General features: G+C 40.3%; 2 protein-coding genes across 9 annotated transcripts in view; both read left to right on the forward strand.

Annotated features, from left to right (window-relative positions):
* Kcc (solute carrier family 12 member kcc) overlaps nt 1-23,171 on the forward strand; it is a 220,783-nt gene that overhangs the window by 161,486 nt on the left and 36,126 nt on the right. The window contains exon 1 of one of the 8 annotated variants that reach the window (XM_076906414.1): nt 2,653-2,906. The exons of the other annotated variants lie outside the window; for them this stretch is intronic. Coding sequence (XP_076762529.1) covers nt 2,837-2,906 — 70 coding nt within the window. The 5' untranslated portion in view covers nt 2,653-2,836. Of the gene's footprint in view, nt 1-2,652; nt 2,907-23,171 lie in introns of those variants that run through there. 8 annotated transcript variants of the gene reach the window in all.
* Ca-ma2d (Ca[2+] channel Muscle-specific alpha2/delta subunit) overlaps nt 1-23,171 on the forward strand; it is a 212,722-nt gene that overhangs the window by 116,767 nt on the left and 72,784 nt on the right. The window lies entirely within an intron of this gene.

Here is a 23,171-nt window from a genome sequence, read left to right on the forward strand (position 1 = left end):
ATGGAAAAGAAATACACGTGTACCAAACATCCACCCCAAAAGCCATTAAATAATTCCCAGCAACGAACAATTAAAGAAAACCATTAGCCAACATCAAGCAATCAATTGCAACATGTAAAAGCTATCGAAAGGAGAGAACAATCAAAATACAACAAGGATGCTGCGCTCGTACACCCCTGGAAGACTTGAAAAATACTAAAACCAGTCAAACAGAAAGATACTAATATTCGAAAGAGCGAGAGACAGAAAGAAAGAGGACCGATCTGTTCGAAGGGAAGACGTAGCAGGATCAACAGAGGGAGTCGAAAGGCGTGAGGGGCTGCAACCACCCCTCTCTCGCCCTCCTCGTCCCTCTGTCAGCTATCGAAAGGAGAAAATAATCAAAATACAACAAGGATGCTGCGCTTGTACACTCCTGGAAGACTTGAAAAACACTAAAACCAGTCAAAAAGAAAGATACTAATATTCGAAAGAGCGAGAGACAGAAAGAAAGAGGACCGATCTGTTCGAAGGGAAGACGTAGCAGGATCAACAGAGGGAGTCGAAAGGCGTGAGGGGCTGCAACCACCCCTCTTTCGCCCTCTTCGTCCCTCGTCAGCTATCGAAAGGAGAGAATAATCAAAATACAAGGATGCTGCGCTCGTACACCCCTGGAAGACTTGAAAAATACTAAAACCAGTCAAAAAGAAAGATACTAATATTCGAAAGAGCGAGAGACAGAAAGAAAGAGGACCGATCTGTTCGAAGGGAAGACGTAGCAGGATCAACAGAGGGAGTCGAAAGGCGTGAGGGGCTGCAACCACCCCTCTTTCGCCCTCCTCGTCCCTCCGTCAGCCGCTGGTTCCGCGAGTGCGAGCGCGAGACCGCGAGAGTCCCGCTCGCAGGAGAAAAGGGGACAATCCCTGGGGTTGTCGGGGCGCGTGCGCGCTTCCGGCGACGGAAAAGCGGTGGCGAGCTGCCGAGTGCGCCCGGGACACGCCGCGGCTGGCCCGCGCGAGCGCGAGAGCGAGCGTGACGAGCGCCGGGAGAAGCGTGGACGCGACGCGGGGCGGAGAAGCTGAACGGAGAGAGAAAAACGGCTGCGATGGGTGGGTAGCTGGAAAGAGGGCTCGAAGAAACGGGTAGGGAGGGCCAGTCGAGGATGGGCAGGAGATGGAACGAAGCAGGACAGAGACGCGAGATGAAACGAGAAGATCGAAGCGACTGTGAGAGAAAGAGATGGCGAACGAGAGGGGTGCACGCTTGGCGGTGGGACAGAGCGAAGCAGGGATAGCGAGGGATACATGCACGTACCAAGGAGGAGAGGGTGGCGCGGTGGGATGGCAGGAGAGCAGGGAGTCGGTTAGAGCGTGCGCAGCGAGGAGGGAAGGAGAGGAGGCCTGGAAAAGCCGGGAGTGTTCGTTCGAGTAAGCCCTCTCGGGCCACGTCCTCTCCTCGGCCGTATCTCAGTCACAGTTTCCCCGTTTTCGCGCTAGGTAAAAAGGAACGTGTCCCTCGACGTGGCTCGCGAGCGTTCTCAGGCAGCAGCGGGTGGGCAGTTACGGTGAGTCGCGTCCATCTCGCGGTAGTCGATCGTGCGACGTTGGTCGCCTGTTCCACGCCCGTGACGAGACGCAATCCAGCCGCGGGGCGGCTGACAGTGGTGGCAGACAGCGAGCACCGACAGACAGACCGACCGACTGACGACTGGAGCGCCGTCAGCGGGTGGAATAGAGAAGGAGCGCCGTGGAAGAAACGTACGGAGGGGGGCGTGGAGGTTGGGAAGAGGGCAGAGAGGGTGGGCGAAGGTGCTCCAGCACTCCGCAGCATCCGAGCCACGGGGAAGACGAGCGTCCAGGGGTGGTGACCTGCAGCTAGCTGCTCGAAGGGTATCCTTCTATCGACTCTATCCGCGTTGTGATATCGTGACATCCATCGCGAGCACCTGACTGAGAGAATTCTTCCCATTTATTTCGTGGATCCTCGAGTTTGTCGCCTCGACGGAAACAAGGAGAAAGAAAAGAAAGAGAAAGAACGGAAGGAAGCAGAACCGAGGAGAGAGAAGTCTACAGCCGCGGTTCGCGGTGCACCTGTCGATGTACGGCTCCGTGGCAATCGGAACGATCGATCCTCCCTCGCACGGACGCGCACTTCCGGGGATCGTCGTTCCGGCGTGGTTTAATTAGAGGAGCGTGCGCGACCGAGCGAGCAGCCGGCACTGGCTGCGTGCGTGCGGCTCCTCTCTTTCGATCTGGACCAGCCGATCCTCGCTGACACCCCGTGACCTTGTGACACCGCGACAAGACAAGCGTAAACCCCGAGTCTCTTTCTCTCTCGCTCTATCCGACGGAAGGAGGGATGCGGAGGAACAGGCTGAAGCTTTGAGGCAAACACACCCTCTGCGAGACTCGTCCGGGCCCGGCGAGCGTGTTCTGCCCGTCCACGCTCTTCCTCGTCCCTGGTCAGCGTCGACTCTGACTCTGTCGCGCTAGTTCTCTCGTAACCTGAATACCTGGAAACCAACAGAGAGAGAGAGAGAGACGAACACTCGTCTCTGTGTCGAAGGATCGAGGTAATTCGAGACAGTGGAGTACACTCTCTCGACGCGTTCGTTTATTAAAGTGATCACAGTGGGTTTGGGACGGGGTACCAAGTGGCAAGAAATCCTGGGGACAGTATCGCGGGAAGAACGAGAAGTGCCGCGAGAGAAGCACAGTTGGAGGATTTCGAAGGGACGAACGAGTGGGCGGTGAAATTGGCAAACAAGGGGACGAGAAGACGGTTAAGCTCCAGGAGGCGGCAGGAAGAGGGAGCCTAGGTTAACCCAGCCTCGAAGGATCGAAGACGTCGCAGGAGTATGAGCGAGGGCACCCCCAAGTCCCAGGGCAAAACTCTGCCCGATGGCTCGCCAGCTCGCATGGAAGCCGGTATGCTCGCATAAACTAACTAAACTTTCGTATTACATCTTGTTTCTTTGTACGAATTATCATCTGTACTCGATCGCAAAGTCAAAAATCTATTCATAACTGTAAATGTATGTAGAGAAGTGGGGTACTCGTTTATGCATCGCATTTAAAGAGTAGGGTTGCTTTGGGGGTTGAACTCTTTCGAGAAATATAAACACAGTTGTGAATGGTATAGTGATTGTTTAAGTAGGCGATATTGTGCTTGTTTGAGTACTAGGTTTGATAAGTGGGTGATTGGGTAGGATCGATTGTAGGTCATTACGATAATTCTATCTTCTCTCGTTCACTACGAGTAAGTTTCACTGTTTTTGAAGATCATTCCTCAGATTTGCTTTAGAAAATGTAAAATATGTAAAATTCGAATATTTTAAAGAGTATAATTGTTGCAGTAAGTAGATATGGTATAATCAGACATATAAATACTTCTTAGTGAAGTTATACATTAATAATTCTGTACGTGAGAACACTGGTTGAAACCTAGTCCAACTCCATTTTTGGTCAATTTTGTTATATACATCTACTTACACTAGTTTCTATTTTCTATTAGAGGATGATGGCTCTCCCAGAAGAATAAGGGTTAACCTGAGTCTTTATATCTCCACAGACACTATATGGCAATAAAAACAGGAGTTTCTAATTTTTCTATAGACGGATAATTTCAGAATTATTTATTTCCTAATTTTTAGTTAGAAATTTTACCAGGAAAAATGACTAAATGAGTATACAATTCCTCGAAAATTACGAATAGCTCCATAAAGACGTTCACAAAACCATTCTATAGTTCTTCCTTGTTTTTTTTTTTCAAAATTTCATCGACCCCTCGTTTCATCGATAATTCCTTGTTCCGATTCGTTCGCGGGTACCGCTTGTTCTTTGATCAGTAGAACGTGAAACGTAAAGCGACAATCAAAGGGCAAATGTCCGTCGAGAGGACTTTTCAGCTCCGTGATTCGAAAGTCCACGGAAATCCCTGAGTGTAAATCACCGAGTCCTCTGTGCGACCCGGCGCGGGTAATTTTCTAGCTGGAGGCTGGGCGAAGAGGGTGGCTTTTTACGTCGACGATAACGCGCGTCCCTCAAACTGGAACTCGTTCGCTGATACCGCGATTTACGAGATCGTCAGCTTGCTGAGACGTCCCGGAAACTTCCGGATCGTTTCTTGTAGATGAAATTTTTAACTTTCAGCCCCACTTCGAGTTTGAAACTGGCGTTAGGGTTAATGACTCTGGTCGAGGAAGTTTCGTCGTGAACGTCTTCCTTCAAAAATTTCTCAATGTAATTTTAAAGTCTCTTGTTAAGCCAGAAAGAATAGTTTCTTCAGGAAAATCTGTTTGGAATTCTTTATGGAAATATTAAAATTTTGTTTGAATAACGAAAATAACAGAATTAAGTTGATAACTATTATGGCAACGTAAGAAGAATAATTTCATTAAAAATGGCTCCAAAATGTTTCGTAATTTCAGAAGAAATGAAGAATTCCTATGTTTGTGGTAACGTTTCCATATTTATGTCAAAGTGAGACAATTTTTTAAGAAATAGAACACAGGATTTCATCAAAAATTATTCAACGACACTGCAATTTTGATAATTTAACCTGCAAAATTTGAAGGAGTTGTCAGAATCAATTTCTTTTGTACACTATTTCAGTTATATCTTTTTAAATACTTAAGTTCTTTTTAAATAATATTGACAAAATATCAAAATAATTTAATGGCAAAATAATTTCATTTTTACAACGCTGAAATGAAATCTTTTTAAACAGCATTGAATATTCTGAAACAAATGTGCAGATTTTGTGTTCGCACGTAAAAAAGATTTTTTTGAGGGGGATGAAAATTCTGGTGCGGCACGAAAAGAATGTTCATAAGTACAAAAGTATGAACACATGAGATATAACTGGTCTTGTAAGGGGAGGATGACATTACTTTGGTATGAAGAAGACATTTTATTGGAAAGGTTGAAAGAGGATTACCCTGAACGAAACTAGAATAAGAACCACTTCTTTCGCGAGGTTAGAATTACTCGTGTAATGTAAGTAGCGCCCTTTTTAAGATGACAGCGGGTACCATTATAATATACGAGGCGATAATCTGCATCGCGTTACAAAAATGCGCGAAAATAATAAAAGACGAGTGACATGCAAATGAAAAACTGATATCCATGGCAAATTATTAAAACGCCAAAAATAATTTGCAGAGCGAAATATCTTCTCTAGCATCGACATCGACACGCTCCAACGCAAACACCGACGTTGCTTTTTTCTAATCATAAAAGTGCCACCGCGCGAGAAGCGTTCCATTTACCGCATCAAATATTTACCCCCACCCGTGAGTGCACCATTCTTTGACATCGTCAAAGTGTCTACGCCACTCCGTCCCTCTTGTTCGTAAATACGAAAAGAACCGCCGCAACAGAGAAGAGTGCATCGCGATACAAAATACCCCATAACCTTGAGCGTTCTCCATTTTTAACAACCGCTAATTCTCAAAAACGCCACCATGTAACTATAAGAGAAGAAAGAAAAGAAAAATAACGTCCATGAAACGAAGAATATTTCCAAATAACGTTCCCTAATGTCTTCGAGAAAGTTTCGTAGCCTTTCTGAAAAAATTCAGAAGCCTCGTCTGCGAATAATTCAATCAACCCTTGCACGAGAGAACGTCGCGATACAAAATACCCCATAATCTTGAACGTTCCCCATTTTCAACAAATGCCACCATGTAACTATCGAAAAAAAGAAAAAAAAAATAACGCCCATAAAACGAGAAATATTTCAAAATAACATTCCCTAATGGTGGCTCTTCTGAAAAAAAAGTAGAATCCTCGTCTACGAATAATTCAATCAAACCTTGTGCGAGAGTACATTGCGATACAGAATACCCCATCATTTTGAACATTCTCCATTTTCAATAACCGCTAATTCTCAAAAAATGCCACCATGTAACTGTCGAAAAAAAAGGAAAAATAATACCCATGAAACGAAAAATATTCTGAAATAACGTTCTTTAATGCCGTAGCCCTTCTGAAAAAAATTCAGAAGCCTCACTTGTATATATAATTCAATCAACCCTTGCACGGTAGCATATCGCGATACAAAATATCCCATAACCTTGAAAGTTCTCCATTTTCAACAAATGCCACCATGTAACTATCGAAAAAAAGAATAACGCCCATGAAACGGGAAATATTTCGAATTAACGTTTCCTAATGCCTTCGAGAAGGTTTCGTAGCCCTTCTGAAAAAATTCCGAAGCCTCATCCGCGAATAATTCAATCAACCCTTGCTTGAGAGTATATCGCGATACAAAATACCCCATAACCTTAAAAGTTCTCCATTTTCAAAAACCGTCACCATGTAATTATTGAAAGAAAGGAAAAGAAAAACGATACCCATAAAACGAAAAATATTTTACGTTCCCTAACGCCTTCGAGAAGGTTTCGTGGCCCTTCTGAAAAAATTCCGAAGCCTCATCCGCGAATAATTCAATCAACCCTTGCTTGAGAGTATATCGCGATACAGAATACCCCATAACCTTAAAAGTTCTCCATTTTCAAAAACCGCCACCATGTAACTATTGAAAGAAAGGAAAAGAAAAACAATACCCATAAAACGAAAAATATTTTACGTTCCCTAACGCCTTCGAGAAGGTTTCGTAGCCCTTCTGAAAAAATTCCGAAGCCTCATCCGCGAATAATTCAATCAACCCTTGCTTGAGAGTATATCGCGATACAAAATACCCCATAACCTTAAAAGTTCTCCATTTTCAAAAACCGCCACCATGTAACTATTGAAAGAAAGGAAAAGAAAAACAATACGCATAAAACGAAAAATATTTTACGTTCCCTAATGCCTTCGAGAAGGTTTCGTGGCCCTTCTGAGAAAATTCAGAAGCCTCATCCGCGAATAATTCAATCAACCCTCGCACGCTGGCAATAAGACATTCCACGATCGCGGCGGAAGTCTCGTCTGGGGCCGTAAAAACGTACGACACCCATCGTGTCCACGGGGAATCATCGGGATTACGGCGAATCTGGGACAGCAATTTAATTTTCAGAAACGGCCCCTGAGTCCCTCCCCCCACGTCATCTCTCGTGTGTGCTCGATAACCGAAGCTCGCATCGGCGTGACGATATCGAGGAGACGTTGTCGTGGAAAATGTAGATTTCCCACCGCGGCCCCGAGTCACGTTCCAAATATACATATCGGGGAAGATACAGCGAAGACGGGGGTGGCCGCTTTGAAATTGGCCTTTCATCGCGGCACCGCCGGAAACTGGGGCAACGATTTCGGTTGAAGGACCGGCTCTTTTCTCCTGCTACCGCGGAAGTCAGCAAAGTTTCCGCGCGACGAGAGCCCCGACATGTTAACTTCGAAATTCAACGGGACCCGCACTGTTCGCCACCCCTACTTCCCGTTGGTCCAGGGACGAGCGCCCCAATTTTCGCGGACTCGTCTGAAAATTGGCCAGGTCTTCAGCCTCTTCGAGAAGTCACTTCGTGCTGCTCTGCGAAACGTGTTGTTTTCTTTTTTATTTTTTAGGAGGGTGATGACGTGAAGGATTGTGGGGGAAGCTTAGTGGCGACCTTGTTTAAAGATGTTAAAGACGTTTCTGGGGTTGTAAGAAAATTGGCTAGGTCTTCTGCCTCTTCGAGAAGTCACTTCATGCTAGTCTGCAAAACGTGTTGTTTTCTTTTTTATTTTTTAGGAGGGTGATGACGTGAAGGATTGTGGGGGAAGCTTAGTGGCGACCTTGTTTAAAGATGTTAAAGACGTTTCTGGGGTTGTAAGAAAATTGGCTAGGTCTTCTGCCTCTTCGAGAAGTCACTGCATGCTAGTCTGCAAAACGTGTTGTTTTCTTTTTTATTTTTTAGGAGGGTGATGACGTGAAGGATTGTGGGGGAAGCTTAGTGGCGACCTTGTTTAAAGATGTTAAAGACGTTTCTGGGGTTGTAAGAAAATTGGCTAGGTCTTCTGCCTCTTCGAGAAGTCACTTCGTGCTGCTCTGCGAAACGTGTTGGTTTTTTTTTATTTTTTAGGAGGGTGATGATGTGAAGGAGTGTGGACGAAGTTTAGTGGCGACCTTATTTAAAGATGTTAAAGACGGAACGTTAGAGTGACGGGGAGGTTTGACGGAGGTTTCTGGGGTTGTAAGAAAATTGGCCAGGTCTTCTGCCTCTTCGAGAAGTCACTTCGTGCTGCTCTGCGAAACGTGTTGTTTTCTTTCTCTTTTTTTTTTGGAGGGTGATGTGAAGTTTAGTGGCGACCTTGTTTAAAGATGTTAAAGACAGATCGTTAGAGTGACGGGGGAGGTTTGACGGAGGTTTCTGGGGTTGTAAGAAAATTGGCCAGGTCTTCTGCCTCTTCGAGAAGTCACTTCGTGCTGCTCTGCGAAACGTGTTGTTTCTTTTTCTTTTAAGAGGGTGATGATGTGAAGGATTGTGGAGGAAGTTTAGTGGCGACCTTGTTTAAAGATGTTAAAGACAGAACGTTAGAGTGACAGGGGAGGTTTGACGGAGATTTCTGGGGTTGTAAGAAAATTGGCCAGGTCTTCTGCCTCTTCGAGAAGTCACTTCGTGCTGCTCTGCGAAACGTGTTGTTTTTTTTTTTTTTAGGAGGGTGATGATGTGAAGGAGCGTGGACGAAGTTTAGTGGCGACCTTGTTTAAAGATGTTAAAGACAGAACGTTAGGGTGACGGGGGAGGTTTGACGGAGGTTTCTGGGGTTGTAATGGGGACGCTGCGTTTAGTGGTGTCGTGGCACCCGAGCGGATTCAAAGGAAGTACACCGGTGAAAAAGATGTCCCTTTGACGGCGTGGAAAACGTCCAGGTGAGGAGTGGAAAGGGAGAGTTTCTCGTGGAGGGTTGAAAGCACTATTCTGGGACAGGGAAAGTAACCTTTTTCGAGGCGTGGGGCATGCTAATGACAGCGCTATTGACGTAGCTGCGATCCATTATAAATACAGTGCAGACTAATGTTTCTTTACTCATCGACGTACAAGAAATTTTTCATCTCTACAAAATATAGAAATATTAAAAACCAAGAATACATAATCAAGAGTCTATATTCTATTTTAGTTTCTTATTTCCATAATCATGTAAAATTTAATTGAGCAATATATAAATAAATGCTCTTTAGTAGTAGTAGTTCTAAAAAAAATACTATAAATGCGAGTCGAGTGTTCTTTTACAAAAAATTTGTAAAAATCAATCGTTATACATTTACAGATCTTATTAATCTCTTTAGCAGTAGTAGTTTTTAGAAGAATACTATAAATTACTTTAGTAGTAGTAGTTTTTAAAAAAATACTATAAATGTGAGACAAGTAACTTTTACAAAAAGTTTGTAAACATCAATCGTTGTACATTTATAGATCTTTTTAATATTTCGATAGCGTTTGACAGTTTTATTGTTTAAAATGATCGCAATGACGCCACAATTGTTTTCGCAACCAGAATACAGTTGGTTCGAAGGTACTGCTTCCCGTTTCTTCCAAGGAACCGAATGTTTCCTTTGCAATTTCAATAAAGACACCGAAAAGTTCAGCATCGAAGAGAATCCTTCCTTTTACAGGGAATAAAGTTCCATCCCGATGCGGAAAGTAGCGTAACAGCCGCAAAAGTTCGTCGTCGCAGTCGAGGCAGTGGAAGTTCGCCTGTAACCCAGAAAGTGAACTTCCGAACCGAATTCGATGATGCTAAACGACCCTTCCCTTATCTCGAACCAGCTGCCCTCATTCCGTTTGTCCTAAGATTCTTCAGAATCTTCTAATCTCGTCGCTCCTCTCTATCTGTCGACATTTTCACTCACCATCTCGAGTCAACATCACCACTCTTCCTGATCCGAATTAACATTAAAAAATATTACAAATAAATTACAAACAAATTTCAACGTGTCATATATTTACATTAGTAAGCTTTTATAAGTTCATAACGCGTTTTCTCTGTTCCGTTCGTGTCTCAAATTTAAATAAAAACATGGAAATCTTTAAATCTTCGAGATTCCTTGATATTCACTAAACTCCAATTTTTAAATTTCTTATATTTCGATAAATCGCAATATTCGATTAACAGATCTAATTTCAACCTTCAACGCCTCGAAATGTTTATTCGCAAGAAAGCCACAGCTTTCGAATTTACAAATTTTTCGAGAAGTAAACCGGAAGTGTTAAAGGATTGGAGATAATTGAGTCTAAACAGCAATGCTCTGAAAGTCGCAAGAGGGCAATTGGCAGACTTTTAAAGACGCGTCGCACGCAGCAAACGCCCTCTGTATATCTCTCGTTGCTGAAACATCGAATATTTCGGGTCACTCGTTCCGCTACCATCGCCTAAACTCGCATTAACATATTACGTGTACGGAAACCAAGATGTCGCAGTATACGCGCGGGAAAGTATCCGGTTTGTTTGCACCGTTGCTACGTGAATGGCAAAAGCAACGATCGCGCTTTAAATGCTGGCGACGTCTTCGCGTTGCGTCACAGGAATGAATTATAGAATTCGTTTCGAAGTTCTCGAGGCACAGACTGCGCTGCGTTTGGTACTTAATTATTGTCGCGACAGGAATATAATTATCGCGTGAATTACTAACGGGAAGAGGTTAAGAGGATATACGTGGTGACTCTGTGTCAAGTTCGAATAAGCGGTCATTGCTTATCTAGTGTTTTTCTGAATACTTGTGTCAGCGGTGTGGGTGATTATGAAGTTTCTGGGAGCAAAAGATCAGTTATCTAAAGCTTTGGGCTGTTAGATAACTACATATTTGAAAACTGGAATAAATACACTTCTCGAAGAAGATTTTTATCTATAATTTTTAATTCAGTGTTATGATGATAAAACTCTGGTTAAAATTGGTGATGGAATATTTGATTCTCGATCGTATCGTTATTATAAACATAAAAGGTTCTACGAAATTGTATATCGCGTTTAACTACAAATATTCTAGAATTTGCAAAATGTTTATTTGTCGCGCGATCGTACAGTGGCGCTGTTGACACGATTAACAGACGAGATACATCGAAATACGAGGAGAAATTCTCGAATTGCGATTGTGAATAGCCACGAACCTGCCAGATCGTAAATAATCGTGGTATCGACGCAGAGAGGGCAAGATAAAGCGTAAACTGACCAAAAATCCGTTGAGCATTCTTTTCCCGCGAAACTGGTGCACGCTTGGCAATATCGCGAGTCCGTTGGCGAGTCGTTTCCGGAACGTTCGTTCAGTAGTTCTGCTCGTATTGTGGTGGTCTTTCGACACTCGCCACTAGAGGGACAGCAACGTTTACAGTTTCTTGAAAATACCCCCTGAAAGTACCTACCCATTCCAATATATACAAGTTCTCACCTGTTCCTAATATCCCAGCGTCTAAGGCAGGGCCTGATAAGTCCACTAGCAGGCCCAGGACGAAACGTTCTTCCCTCTCTTTTCCTTCCTTCTCTCCTCTTTCATACTCTGCAAAACCAAAGCAACACGCTTCAAATCTTTTGCGAGATAAACAAGATGAATTGAAAAAATCCATAAGAAAACGGTGTTTTTCCAACTCTTCCTGGATGCTTCACGAGAGTAGACATCCAGGAGGAAGAAGCCCTCATTACAAACTGTTCGACACGCCATCATGAAGCGTTTGAGCGTACCTTTGTCTTGTGAGTACTGTCGTTTCTGTTTCCATTTTCACTATCTCCCAACTTGTTCAGTTTCTCTGTCTCGTTGTACAAAATAACAGATACGATTTCTTATTTTTATATTGTGGCAGCATTCTGACACTTGTCATTAAAGGGACATCATCGCTTACAGTTTTTAAAAAGTGCACATTTACCTATCCGTTCCAATGTATGCAACTTCTGACCTGTCTCTAACATCCCAGCATCTAAGGCAGGGCCTGATGAGTCCACTAGCAGGCCCAAGACGAAACGTTCTTCCCCTCCCTTTTTCTTCCTTCTTTCCTCTTTCATTTCTACAGCACGCAGAAGCATCGTCGTTTCAGTCTAATAAGGGCGTGTTCCAGCAGAAACCAAACCTGTGGTTCGATGTTGCCAGCGAAACGATATCGCGGGGACAGCCTCGAATGGTCGCTGGTTTTTGTGGTTCGCATTTTGCGCGAACGTCCATTAATCTAACGAAGTTGCATCCGAACCGATCCTCTCGTCCGCCCCCCTCCATCGTGCAATCATATTTCCAAACGAAAAAAATGACTGCAGGGAGTGCAGTTGACAGCCATTTTGGATTAGGTGAAACGAATTTGCTGATAAATCGCTTCGGTTGATGGAATGCCTTTTAGTTTGATCAAAAATATCGTTTAAACGATTTTAAAAGAGATATTGGTTGTAGTTTATAATTACATCAGCATTTATTGTTAGCATTGAGTAGGAAATGTTACGATTGTTGAAATAGACTTCTTTTTGCGTGAATTGTTGAGTATATCTTATGTTTTGTAAGAAACTTATGGGTTATGCGAATGAGAATTGTGGAGTGTACATTCGATTGGAATTGGATGTAATGGGTACTTGGGATTATACTTTATACGATATTCGAACGGTGAATATAAAGATATTGCAAAGTAGAATCTGTATTGGTGTTAAATTAATTGTTCTCGAAGGTGAACAGAATTTTTAGAGATATTTTACTATAAAACTGAAGAATTGATAGTTTTTAAACTAGGAAGAAAGAGTAATTCAACGATGCGGTAACATGTTTCATCTTAACTATCCAAAATTTTCTTAATCGTTATCTATGATTCGTGCAACACCCTGTGCATATTATTCTTCCTTAAAAAGGGAAAGAATATTCACATTGAGAACGTTTTGTCATTATATATTTACTTGACTGCTTTATTTTAGCGAACTCTTCTATAATCACTTGTTGTTTCATAGACACTGTGTACATAATATGTGTCACAAAAACTGCCGTTATTTTTGCGCCAAGTTGAACACATGCACGTTTAACAAGTTCCAATTAAATGGAAATATACTTAATAATACGAGAGGTACGATGAACGAAGAGTGTGATAAGTAGAAACAGACTGCCTCTGGTCAGACACCTTAAAGACTTATAATACCCTGCAAACACTTGCAATCAATGTAGAAACTGTTCAAATTTTCTGAATGTTAACGTTATTTATAAGAACTGTGTACTCTTTAATAAGTATTTACTTGTTTGATCAATTAAAAATATAGTAATTTAATAATATAACTAATTCAGTACCAATTCAATAGGAAGTATTGTATACCATATTGGTCAAAGTTCTGTACTGTAATTTTGCCACAGTAAAGCAGCAAAAATTTATGATTTTATATTTTTCCTATAGAAATACTCGCTTCATAGCAAAATTACAACTTACTGTAATACACACATAAATATATATATTATATTACTTATATAACAAATTGTAATTTTGTTGTTCAGTGACAAAAGTGATTGATTGCTGGATAGATAGAAGAAATATAAAATCACAGATTTATATATCAATTTTGAAAATTTCATTCAACCGTGAAGTACAAAGTACGAAACACTTATCTTAAAAAAATACAGAAAGCAAGCTTTAAAAATCTTGAATCGAAAACCAGTTCTTTTTAATAAAAAACAAAATCTTTCTATTCACAACCTTGTATAAAATGGTACCAAACACTTGACTAGACGAAGCGTTAAAGAAACGATACAAACATGACAAACAAAAATCGTTCGACAGTACTTCTAACGAAAATGGACAATTCAATGAGATATTCGTTCGCCAGTCGAATGGTACGAAACGAATGGTGGAACACGCGCAAAGGGGGTGCGTCTGTTTCGTAGCCACGATCTAATTTCAAAGTCGTGAATACCGTTGGTACCTCGCGATGGCGGCACGTCGTAGGCAGCTGTCCAGGGATACGACGAAATTTAAATAATCGACAATTAGAAGCGAGCAGAGCGTGAATTTCCTCGAAGACGCCAGTTGCTGCCTTGACGTGCGGAAATACGCGTCTTCGGATCGAACTTGTCGACTGCTGTCTGCTCGCCTGTACGTCGCTCTTTGGTAACCGTCGACGCGCGAGTAATCGCGACCAGCTGATTCCACTGACGCCATTCGACGATTAATTTAGTTTCGAATCTCTGATATCCATCTAAAAGAATATTAAATGTCCTCTGTTTATTAAAATATTCTACTTTCAGGACAGTACATAAAATAGAAAACAGAATATAAAAATAGCAAATAGGAGGAATAATATAAAAATTTGTTACTATCGTGCAAAACTTTGCATTTTAATTTACACAATACTCATAAATTCAGATCGAGGAGACATCAAGGATCGTAAATAATCTCGAAAAACCTTGCACTCGAAATAACCAAAATCAGAATTCCAATAACAGCTTCTCTGATACCAGAAACGATCGAACCATCGCAAGAAAAAAAGCTTCAACGGACGAACGAGAACCGGATGGCAGAAAATTTACAGCAAACATGTCCGCGACGACGGGAGATCAAGAAACACAAAGTATCAAGGAAACGAAGGAGGAAAAAGCTCGGGAAAAATCCGGGGATCACGCGACGCATAATACCGCCATAAAGCAAGGGAAATAAAGAAGGGTCGCTCGGTGGAATAATACATGAGATCGGTGGCATGGCGGAGTGGGGATGCGCGACAGATCCGTGACCTAATAACAGGGCGACTTCCCATCGGGAGCGAACAAAAAGCAGTATGCCAGTAAACGTGTTAATTCCCAACGTTTGGCTTAACGTGGGTGTGATTAAGGGATTAGACTTTGTTGAAAAATGATCCTTAACCACTTATGTTTTTCATAATTTGTATTTTGACAACTGATGGGGAGTGTAGTCGACAAGGTTTGTGTATGTATGTCGTACGGTTGTTACTCCTCTAAGACTCTCGACAAATTCCTTTTGAGCCTCGACAAATTCTCGACAAAATCTTGTGATTCTCACGACAAATTGATTCTCGACAAATACTTGTTATTCTCACGGACTCTCTGACTATTCCGGCGTATTTAAAGGCTCGCCGGTGGGTGTGTTTTTTACCTAGGACATGCAGATTCGTCCTTACACATTTCTCGAAGTTTGCTGAGGGAAGCGGCTGTCGACTATTATTGGTTACTGCAAATTCTGATAAAGTAACCGCCCCAAACCGTCGATCACCCGCAGGTACCCGTAGTCTTACCGTAGCAAGCAATAAACCCAAAAAGCATCTCCACTTGATTTATAGGAAAACGGCACAAAGATTTAAAGAAACGACGACGACCTTTAGTAGTGTGGTGGCACTCGCCACTAGAGGGACAGCACCGTTTACACTTTCCTGAAAGTACCCGATGACCCATCGTTTCCAATATATAGAAGTTCTGACCTGTCCCTGGTAGCCTTACTGCTGAGTCCACTAACAGGCCCAGGACGAAACGTTCTTCCCCTCTCTTTTCCTTCCTGCAGCGCAGCCGCTTTAGTAGGTATGTGGAGTAAACAGTAATTACCTCGACTTCGAAAGTAGTTGCTTTTTGGAGATTATTCCTGCTTAGGACATCTGTTTGCCAAATGTGGCTATATTTCAAACAATAAAGTTCACTGGGACTTAACAAAACGAGAAATAGGACGTTGCGGGGGTATCAAAGGAGGTGTTCGCGTACGAAACGATCGTTTTCGCGCGAGGGACATCGTGCTCGTCCAGGCGGAAACGCGTCTATGCGAGGGGTGTCGAATATTCATAGCTGGTATGCAAATTCAGGCGGGGCGAGGTCGTTCGGTTGAACGTCGCGCGGCGTTGAAGATCCGCCACTTGGTTGGCCTACAAATTCGAAAGTGGAGCATCGTCGCCGCGGTGGAGCCCCTCCGCGTCGACTCTCGCGAGTGTCCATCGCGAGATTTACGACTTTGGGGGTGCGCGAACGTGGACTCGCGCTCCTCTGCGAAATTTACGCGCGCGATCTCGTCGAAATTGCGGATCGAGATACGTCCAGGTTCGCTGCGGAAGTTTAGCTTGCCTGCGAATTTATGCGTTACTGAATTTGCTCGCCAAACACCGTGGGGATGGTTTTTGGTCGTGGATGAGGTGAAATATATTTTTGTTGAACGTAAATATCGTCAGAACATGGATAATTGATTTTGTGTTTTGTGAGAGGAGCGCAGTGGAATATCGCTGATTGGTATGTAAATCTTGTAATGCTTATTTCCAATAAGTAAATACACAATTGCGTTTATCAATATGAGGTTCTCTACCCCGAGTGGAATTTTTATTTTGAAGGTAATTAATTACTTGTGTGGTAATACTTGATGGAATTTATGGGGTACTGAATTTGCTCGCCAAACACCGTGGGGGTGGTTTTTGGTCGTGGATGAGGTGAAACATATTTTTGTTGGACGTAAATATCGTCAGAACATGGATAATTGATTTTGTGTTTTGCGAGAGGAGCGCAGTGGAATATCGCTGATTGGTATGTAAATCTTGTAATGCTTATTTCGAATAGGTAAATACACAATTGCGTTTATCAATATGAGGTTTTTTACCTCAAATGGAATTTTTATTTCGAAGGTAATTAAATATTTGGCGCAAGTATTACTTGTATGGTAAATTGGAAACCGTAATAAGTATTTCAGAATTTTGTTGGACCTTTTTAAATTTAATGGTGTACGAAATCAGGACAGTGAATGAAACATCTACGATGTCCACGGTAACGAGGAACCATGTTGTTGGCAGAGGGTTGATATTTGTTTTCATTGTGCGTGCAACCATGTATCCAATAATGACATTATGCTTTGTTCTTATTTGAAACGAGTATTGCAACATGCTACGTGCTAACTAGTTATTTTCTATTTTGTTCTTTTTAATGAAAAAATGTATTAATTGTTATAAAGGGGAGTGATGTTTGCTGTAGCAGATAAAGGCACTTATTTTTATAACAGTGGTATTGAAACGAGTTTAAGCAACAATATGTGTTAGAATTTTATGAGAGTATAAGGGAAATTTATTAGGTTTATTAAAATAAATTTAGAGAATATAAAACAATATTTTATAATTAATATCGTAATAATTAAATACTTCCTTATTAAAAGAGTACATTTTTTGTATTTGAACGACATGATAATTATGTTTACAATATTTTCATACTTTTGAAAATATAAGGAAAATGAATAATATAATCAATATCTTTAATTTGAGAAGCAAAAAGTTATAGTAGAATATATATATATTTTCGAGTCACTATTTATAAAAAATTCAGCTCTTCAAATTTTTTAAATTTTACTTTTGCTGCTGTTAGACTTTAAGGGAATCAATAATCGAGTTTAACGATTTGGAATATTGACGATCCTCATTTGCCTTCATGCTCCTCCAAACTATTCAAGCTGAATAGATTGTAATTAATTCCTCTATTTCCAAAAACAAGTAGCAATCGATTTTTCTCAGATTCCCTATAAAACACCTCCCTCTTACACGTTTGCAACATACTCAAAGAAGAGCTCGGAACAAGCATCGCAAAATTTTCACAAGACGAATAAATAGCCACGAATAAAATATCACAAAAGAGAGCGTCCAAGCGTCCCGATTTTTCCAGCCGCTGGACATTTCGGACGATTACTCCTGGTCGCCATTAAGGGTAGAAAAAATAAGAGATTTAGGCGGCCTCTTAAAAGGACACGGGGTTAAACGAAAGGTGGAGGGACGAAGATTATCCAACTGTAGACGTAACTGAGAAAGAGAAGTGGCTCGTAGATGTTGTAAGAAGGGAATAGATTAAATAATTAATTCCACCCAAGGGGGTGGAAACTGGTTAATAGTTCTTCACGAAATTGTATATAAAAAGAAGAAATCGTATCTGTTATTTTGTTATTTTGCACAATGGAACTTTGACAAGGAAACTGAACGAATTAGAAAGGGATGAAAATGAAAACAGGGACGACAGTGCTCGCAGAACAAAGGCACGTTCAAACGCTTCACGATGGCGTGTCAAACAATTTATAACGAGGGCTTCTTCCTCCTGGATGTCTATTTTCGTAATCCTTCCAGGAAAAGTTGGAAAAACACCGTTTTCTTACGGATTTTTTCAATTCATCTTGTTCATTTCGCAAAAGATTTGAAGCGCGTTGCTTCGGTTTTGCAGAGTATGAAAGAGAAAAGAAGAAAGGAAAAAAGAGGGAAGAACGTTTCTTCCTGGGCCTGCTAATGGACTCATCAGTGCGGCTACTTAGCAGGCTCTGCCTTAGACGCTGGAATGTTAAGGAGAAGTCAGAAGTTGAGTATATTAGAACGGATAGGTAATTGTGCACTTTCTAAAAACTGTAAACGATGATGTCCCTCTAGTGGCGAGTATCAGAAAGCCGTCACAATATAAAAAGAAGAAATCGTATCAGTTATTTTGTACAACGGAACAGGGAAACTGAACGAGTTGGAAGGGATTGAAAATGAAAACAGAGACGACAGTGCTCGCGAGACAAAGGTACGCTCAAACGCTTCACGATGGCGTGTCGAACAGTTTCTAATGAGGGCTTCTTACTGTTAGATGTCTTTACTCTCGTAATGCTTCCAAGAAAAATTGGAAAAACACCTTGCTGCACTCTCACAGATTTTTTCAATTCATCTTGTTTAGTTCGCAAAAGATTTGTACAAAATCTCACGTTGTGCCTTTGTGCTACAAAATTTTGCGCAACGCTTTGCGCAGTGGTTCGCTGCAAACGAGCGATTCCTCAGCTGGAAGAGTTGCAGACGGGACTGTTCAAAGCCTCGTGGGAGTTGGAATTAGCGGTCTGTTCGCTTGTCTAAACGTAGCTTCGAGCGAGGCGGACAGTTCAGCCGTCGTAATAACATTTCGCAGGCTTCGTGTAAACCTGGTGTAAGAACAAACAAAGGCGCGGGCAAACAAGCGGCGGCTTTTCCACCCGATTCGCTCGCGCTCTCAGCAGACGATACCTAAGAACGAGACATAACCTCACAACGGAAACCTCTGCACCTCGCTGTTTTTAGAGAACAGTTCGCGTCTTGGAAAGTTCGATAGGTTATTTAGCTGCCTCTGCTTCGATGTACGAAAGGGAGAGTAATTGCTGATCTGATTATTTAAGGTTTTCTTGTATGTTTACGAAGCTTTTTAGATGGATTAGTGGTGAATACTTCGCCATTAGCCTCTGCACCTCGCTGTTTTCAAAGAATAGTTCGCGTCTTGGAAAGTTCGATGGGTTATTCAACTGCCACTGCTTCGCTGTACGAAAGGGAGAGTAACTGCTGATCTGATTATTTAAGGCTTTCTTATATATTTACGAAGTTTTCTGGATGGGTTAATGATGAACACTTTGCCATTAGTAATGTGAAATCTGTTGAAGTTTTTTAAAGTTTATGGTAACGTGGTATTGTTAATTGTTGTTTATAATGATTCAGAAAGTACTGAAATATATTGAAACGTGTGAAGTATCTAATTTATTAATATCAGAAGAGGTGTTTAGTATTTTTTAATGTTCAGAGGTTATATACTCTTTCAGAATATTAAGATATATTATAAATTCTGTTTTTTGCAGGATATGAATGATTGAAAGTTAATATTTACGACTATCTTGACTGTTTAAACTTAAATCATTTGATGCAACAGTATCAAAGAAATTTCTAAAAACCTAGTAGAACATTTGTTTCTCAACTTTCAACTTTCTATCTTCAATTTGTCATTTACATTATTCTAATAGCTTAGGTTATCTTCAGGCTGAAAATAGGAGAATTCCATAAAATGAAATCTATCTCTATATTCAATTTAACTTAGGTACTTCTACATAAATCCCTTTTTAAGAACCCAATGTTTCGAACCTTGTGAACATTTATCAACCCTCCTCCACGCATTCTATGTCTTCAATTCAATTGTCCAAGGAACCACCCTATTTCAGTATGCATTGTATTATAATATAGCTAATCTCCTCGTGGACGTTGCTTCCTTTCACAAACGAACTCGAGCAGCAAGACACAGAAATTCTCCTCTGAACATCCCTGCCAGGTGGCTCGCTAGAGGGATCAAACGCGAATTTCATCGTGGATGCAACGGTTGGCCATTTGTAACGAAATTAGCAACGACGCGGAATAATCAACCCCACCTGCTCCAGCAGTACGTCCGTGTCTCCACGGATTCGTGTTCTGAGTGATTAATTTATATACACAGTCCTATCTGTCACGGTAATATCGTTCCTCGAACCGTTCTCTGGACTGAGAACCAGCAGTTTGTTGATCCAATCGAATTTTCCACCCCTCGAGTGGCTGATCGATTCACCGCCAGAGGAATATCGCGGACCTTGCAGAATTCTTGGACAAGGACAAGCTTCAGCTTGAGTTCTTTATACCGAATAAACTGGAAGCACACGTATCACTATCTTCCTTTTTTTATGTTTATTAATATGTTATTTTAGGAATAACAAAAAATAAGGGTTGACAAATTTTGAAATTACATTGGAATTTGTTATATATGCAATTTTTTTTTTAAAAGAAGTTTTCGTGTTATAGGTCTTGATAAAAATAGATATAGATAAATTCTGGTTTTATATAGTAGAATCGATCATTTTTCTGTGGAATAATTGAGAAATTAACGAAGATTAACTAGAACAAATTAATGAGATAAATTTAATAAAAGTAAATATCTTAGAATTAGTAATTGTGAAATTGGATTTCAATCTTGTAGTACTAATTTTTATTAGAAATTTTGCTGTGTAACTAATAATGCTATAAGTGAATAGCATATTGCTCTATAATTAATAAAAAGTAAGGGTTGAAAAAATTTTGTAACTACATTGTAATTTATTAGACGTCGAATTCTTTCAATTCCTTTTTTTGATAGAATTAATAATTATGAAAATAAGAATTTTTCTAAAATAGAATCAAATATTTTGTTTGTTAGTTAAAGTAGAAAATGTTCTGAAGCATCATAATAAATTCTGAATATTATTCGATAAGTAGTACTACAATAATATTTAATGGTCGTTCTTTTTTTTTATTCTGTAGAAACTTTTTTAATAAGCTTTGGAAATATTTGTTTCCATGAAACTTTTATCGTACAGATTCTAAAACATCTGTTGCACGAGAACTCTTATTGGAAAAATTTCTGAAGGCTAACAATTCATCTCGTGAAAATTTTACAGAAACGTATTTTGTTAAGCGGAGCTTATAAACTCGAATAGAATCTTTTGTACAACCAGAAAATAACTATTTCCTTGAAAACCTGATAGAGAGCATTCTAGTCTAATAAAACATGAAGAAATTGCTAATAATTAATATTACAAAAATGATAAAAAATATACAAAACACTATGTTTTGTCACAGCAAAAAAAAGTGGAGAAAAATAATCGCAAAATTTATACACAGAGATACTTAACAATAAAACAAAATGTCAGAGAATTTCAGTAGCACTCAAAATTTATGTGGAGATTAATTCAAAATCCCGTTGAGAAAATTTCAAACACGATCATGAATACAACTCTAATCACAGTCTGACGTATATAACCAGAAAATAACTGTTTCCTTGAAAACCTGATAGAGAGCATTCTAATCTAATAAAACGTGAAGAAATCGCTAATAATTAATATTACAAAGATAATAAAAAATATACAAAACACTATGTTTTGTCACAGAAAAAAAAAGTGGAGAAAAATAATCGCAAAATTTATACACAGAGATACTTAACAATAAAAAAGAATGTCAGAGAATTTCAGTAGTACTCAAAATTGATGTGGAGATTAATTAAAAGTCCCATTGAAAAAATTTCAAGCACAATCGTGAATATAACTCTAATTACACTCTAACGTTACGATATAATTCGCGTTTGATTTACCGCGAAAACGGAAAATTTCTGACAGCAGAAGACGAAGCGACGAGTCGGCATAAGCCAGCACTTTGTTGATTCAACCTTCAGTCTCCGTTCGGTCGAGTGGCCGGTCGATCCGTGGCGAAAACGTGTGCCTGGGCCTCGTGCGCGTTTAAACGAGATTAGGACAAGGGCAAGCGGAGGGTTAAGTAGTTTCCATTGTAAGGATGCTCCACGACGTGACGACGTTTCTTCCTATCTCGAGCTTACCGCGCCTCTGCACACGACCAGACAACTCACGGCCACGATTTACGCTTAATTCCTCGCACTTCAAATACAGTAAGCAATTATTTCGAAACAGTTCTCTTACTTTCTCCTCGATTCACACAAGCGGTTCTCGCCTCCATCTTAAGTTCCTTGAATACGTGGGACCAAAGTTTTAGGATGCAGCCATTTTCATTCTTAATCTTTAACAGTTCTTTTGGAACCATCATTTGAAGCACACATAATTAACGAAAACAGCATAACTGAAATACGGTATATAAATGTAAAAAATTATTAATTTATTATATATATAATTTAATAAATAAAATTTAAAGAATAGGTATAAACACTTTTTAATTTATAATTATTCCTGTTACACTAATTGGAGTTTGACAGTGATCAATAAAAGCAGTAATAAACTCTATAGAATTGATTATAAAATTGTTCCATTGTAAAATGACAAACAAACAACTTACTCTTATATGCAAAAAATTATTTGTAACATCATTAATAATTAAAGAAAGAGAAATGAAATTTTGGGTTTGCTTAAGTCATAAAACTGATATAAAAATTTCTTACATATATGATGTTACAAATAATTTTTTGTATATAAACGTAAGTTGTTTGCCATTTTTTAATTGAACAATTTTATAATCAATTCTTTAGAGTTTATTACTGCCTTTACTGATCACTGTCAAAGTCCAATTGGTCTCACAGGAATAACTATAAATTAAAAAGTGTTTTAAACTTATTCCTTAAATTTTACCATTTTTTCCCTGCACAAATTATCTGTCCATTTTCATAGCACCAAAAACTACTTTTACAATATAATTAACGAAGCTATTAAACCTTCTCATACATTACCAGATAAAAATTCAAAATGAAACTGAAAAATACGACAAAGCCAGAGTAATTTAGCTCACGAACCATTTTACAACATTACGTTACAAACACATGAAAATTTACATTACCCATACATCCGTAATTCCAGCGAAGCAGATAAAAATCCCAAGTAATTACACTCGTCGCGAATAAATCGCAACGGTCCATAAAATTCTCGTTTCGCATTAAAAACGGCTGTGCCGCGTTATTAAAGGTAAATCGATCTTTATATTATATCGTATCGAGGAGCACGTACGATTCCCCTAAATCACGTAGCCAATAATCGCCACCTGACCAACCGTGGCAATAAAGTCGAACGCCGAACGATATCGTCGCGACGGCGG

Source organism: Xylocopa sonorina, chromosome 13 (assembly GCF_050948175.1).
Source record: "Xylocopa sonorina isolate GNS202 chromosome 13, iyXylSono1_principal, whole genome shotgun sequence".
NCBI lineage: Eukaryota > Metazoa > Arthropoda > Insecta > Hymenoptera > Apidae > Xylocopa > Xylocopa sonorina.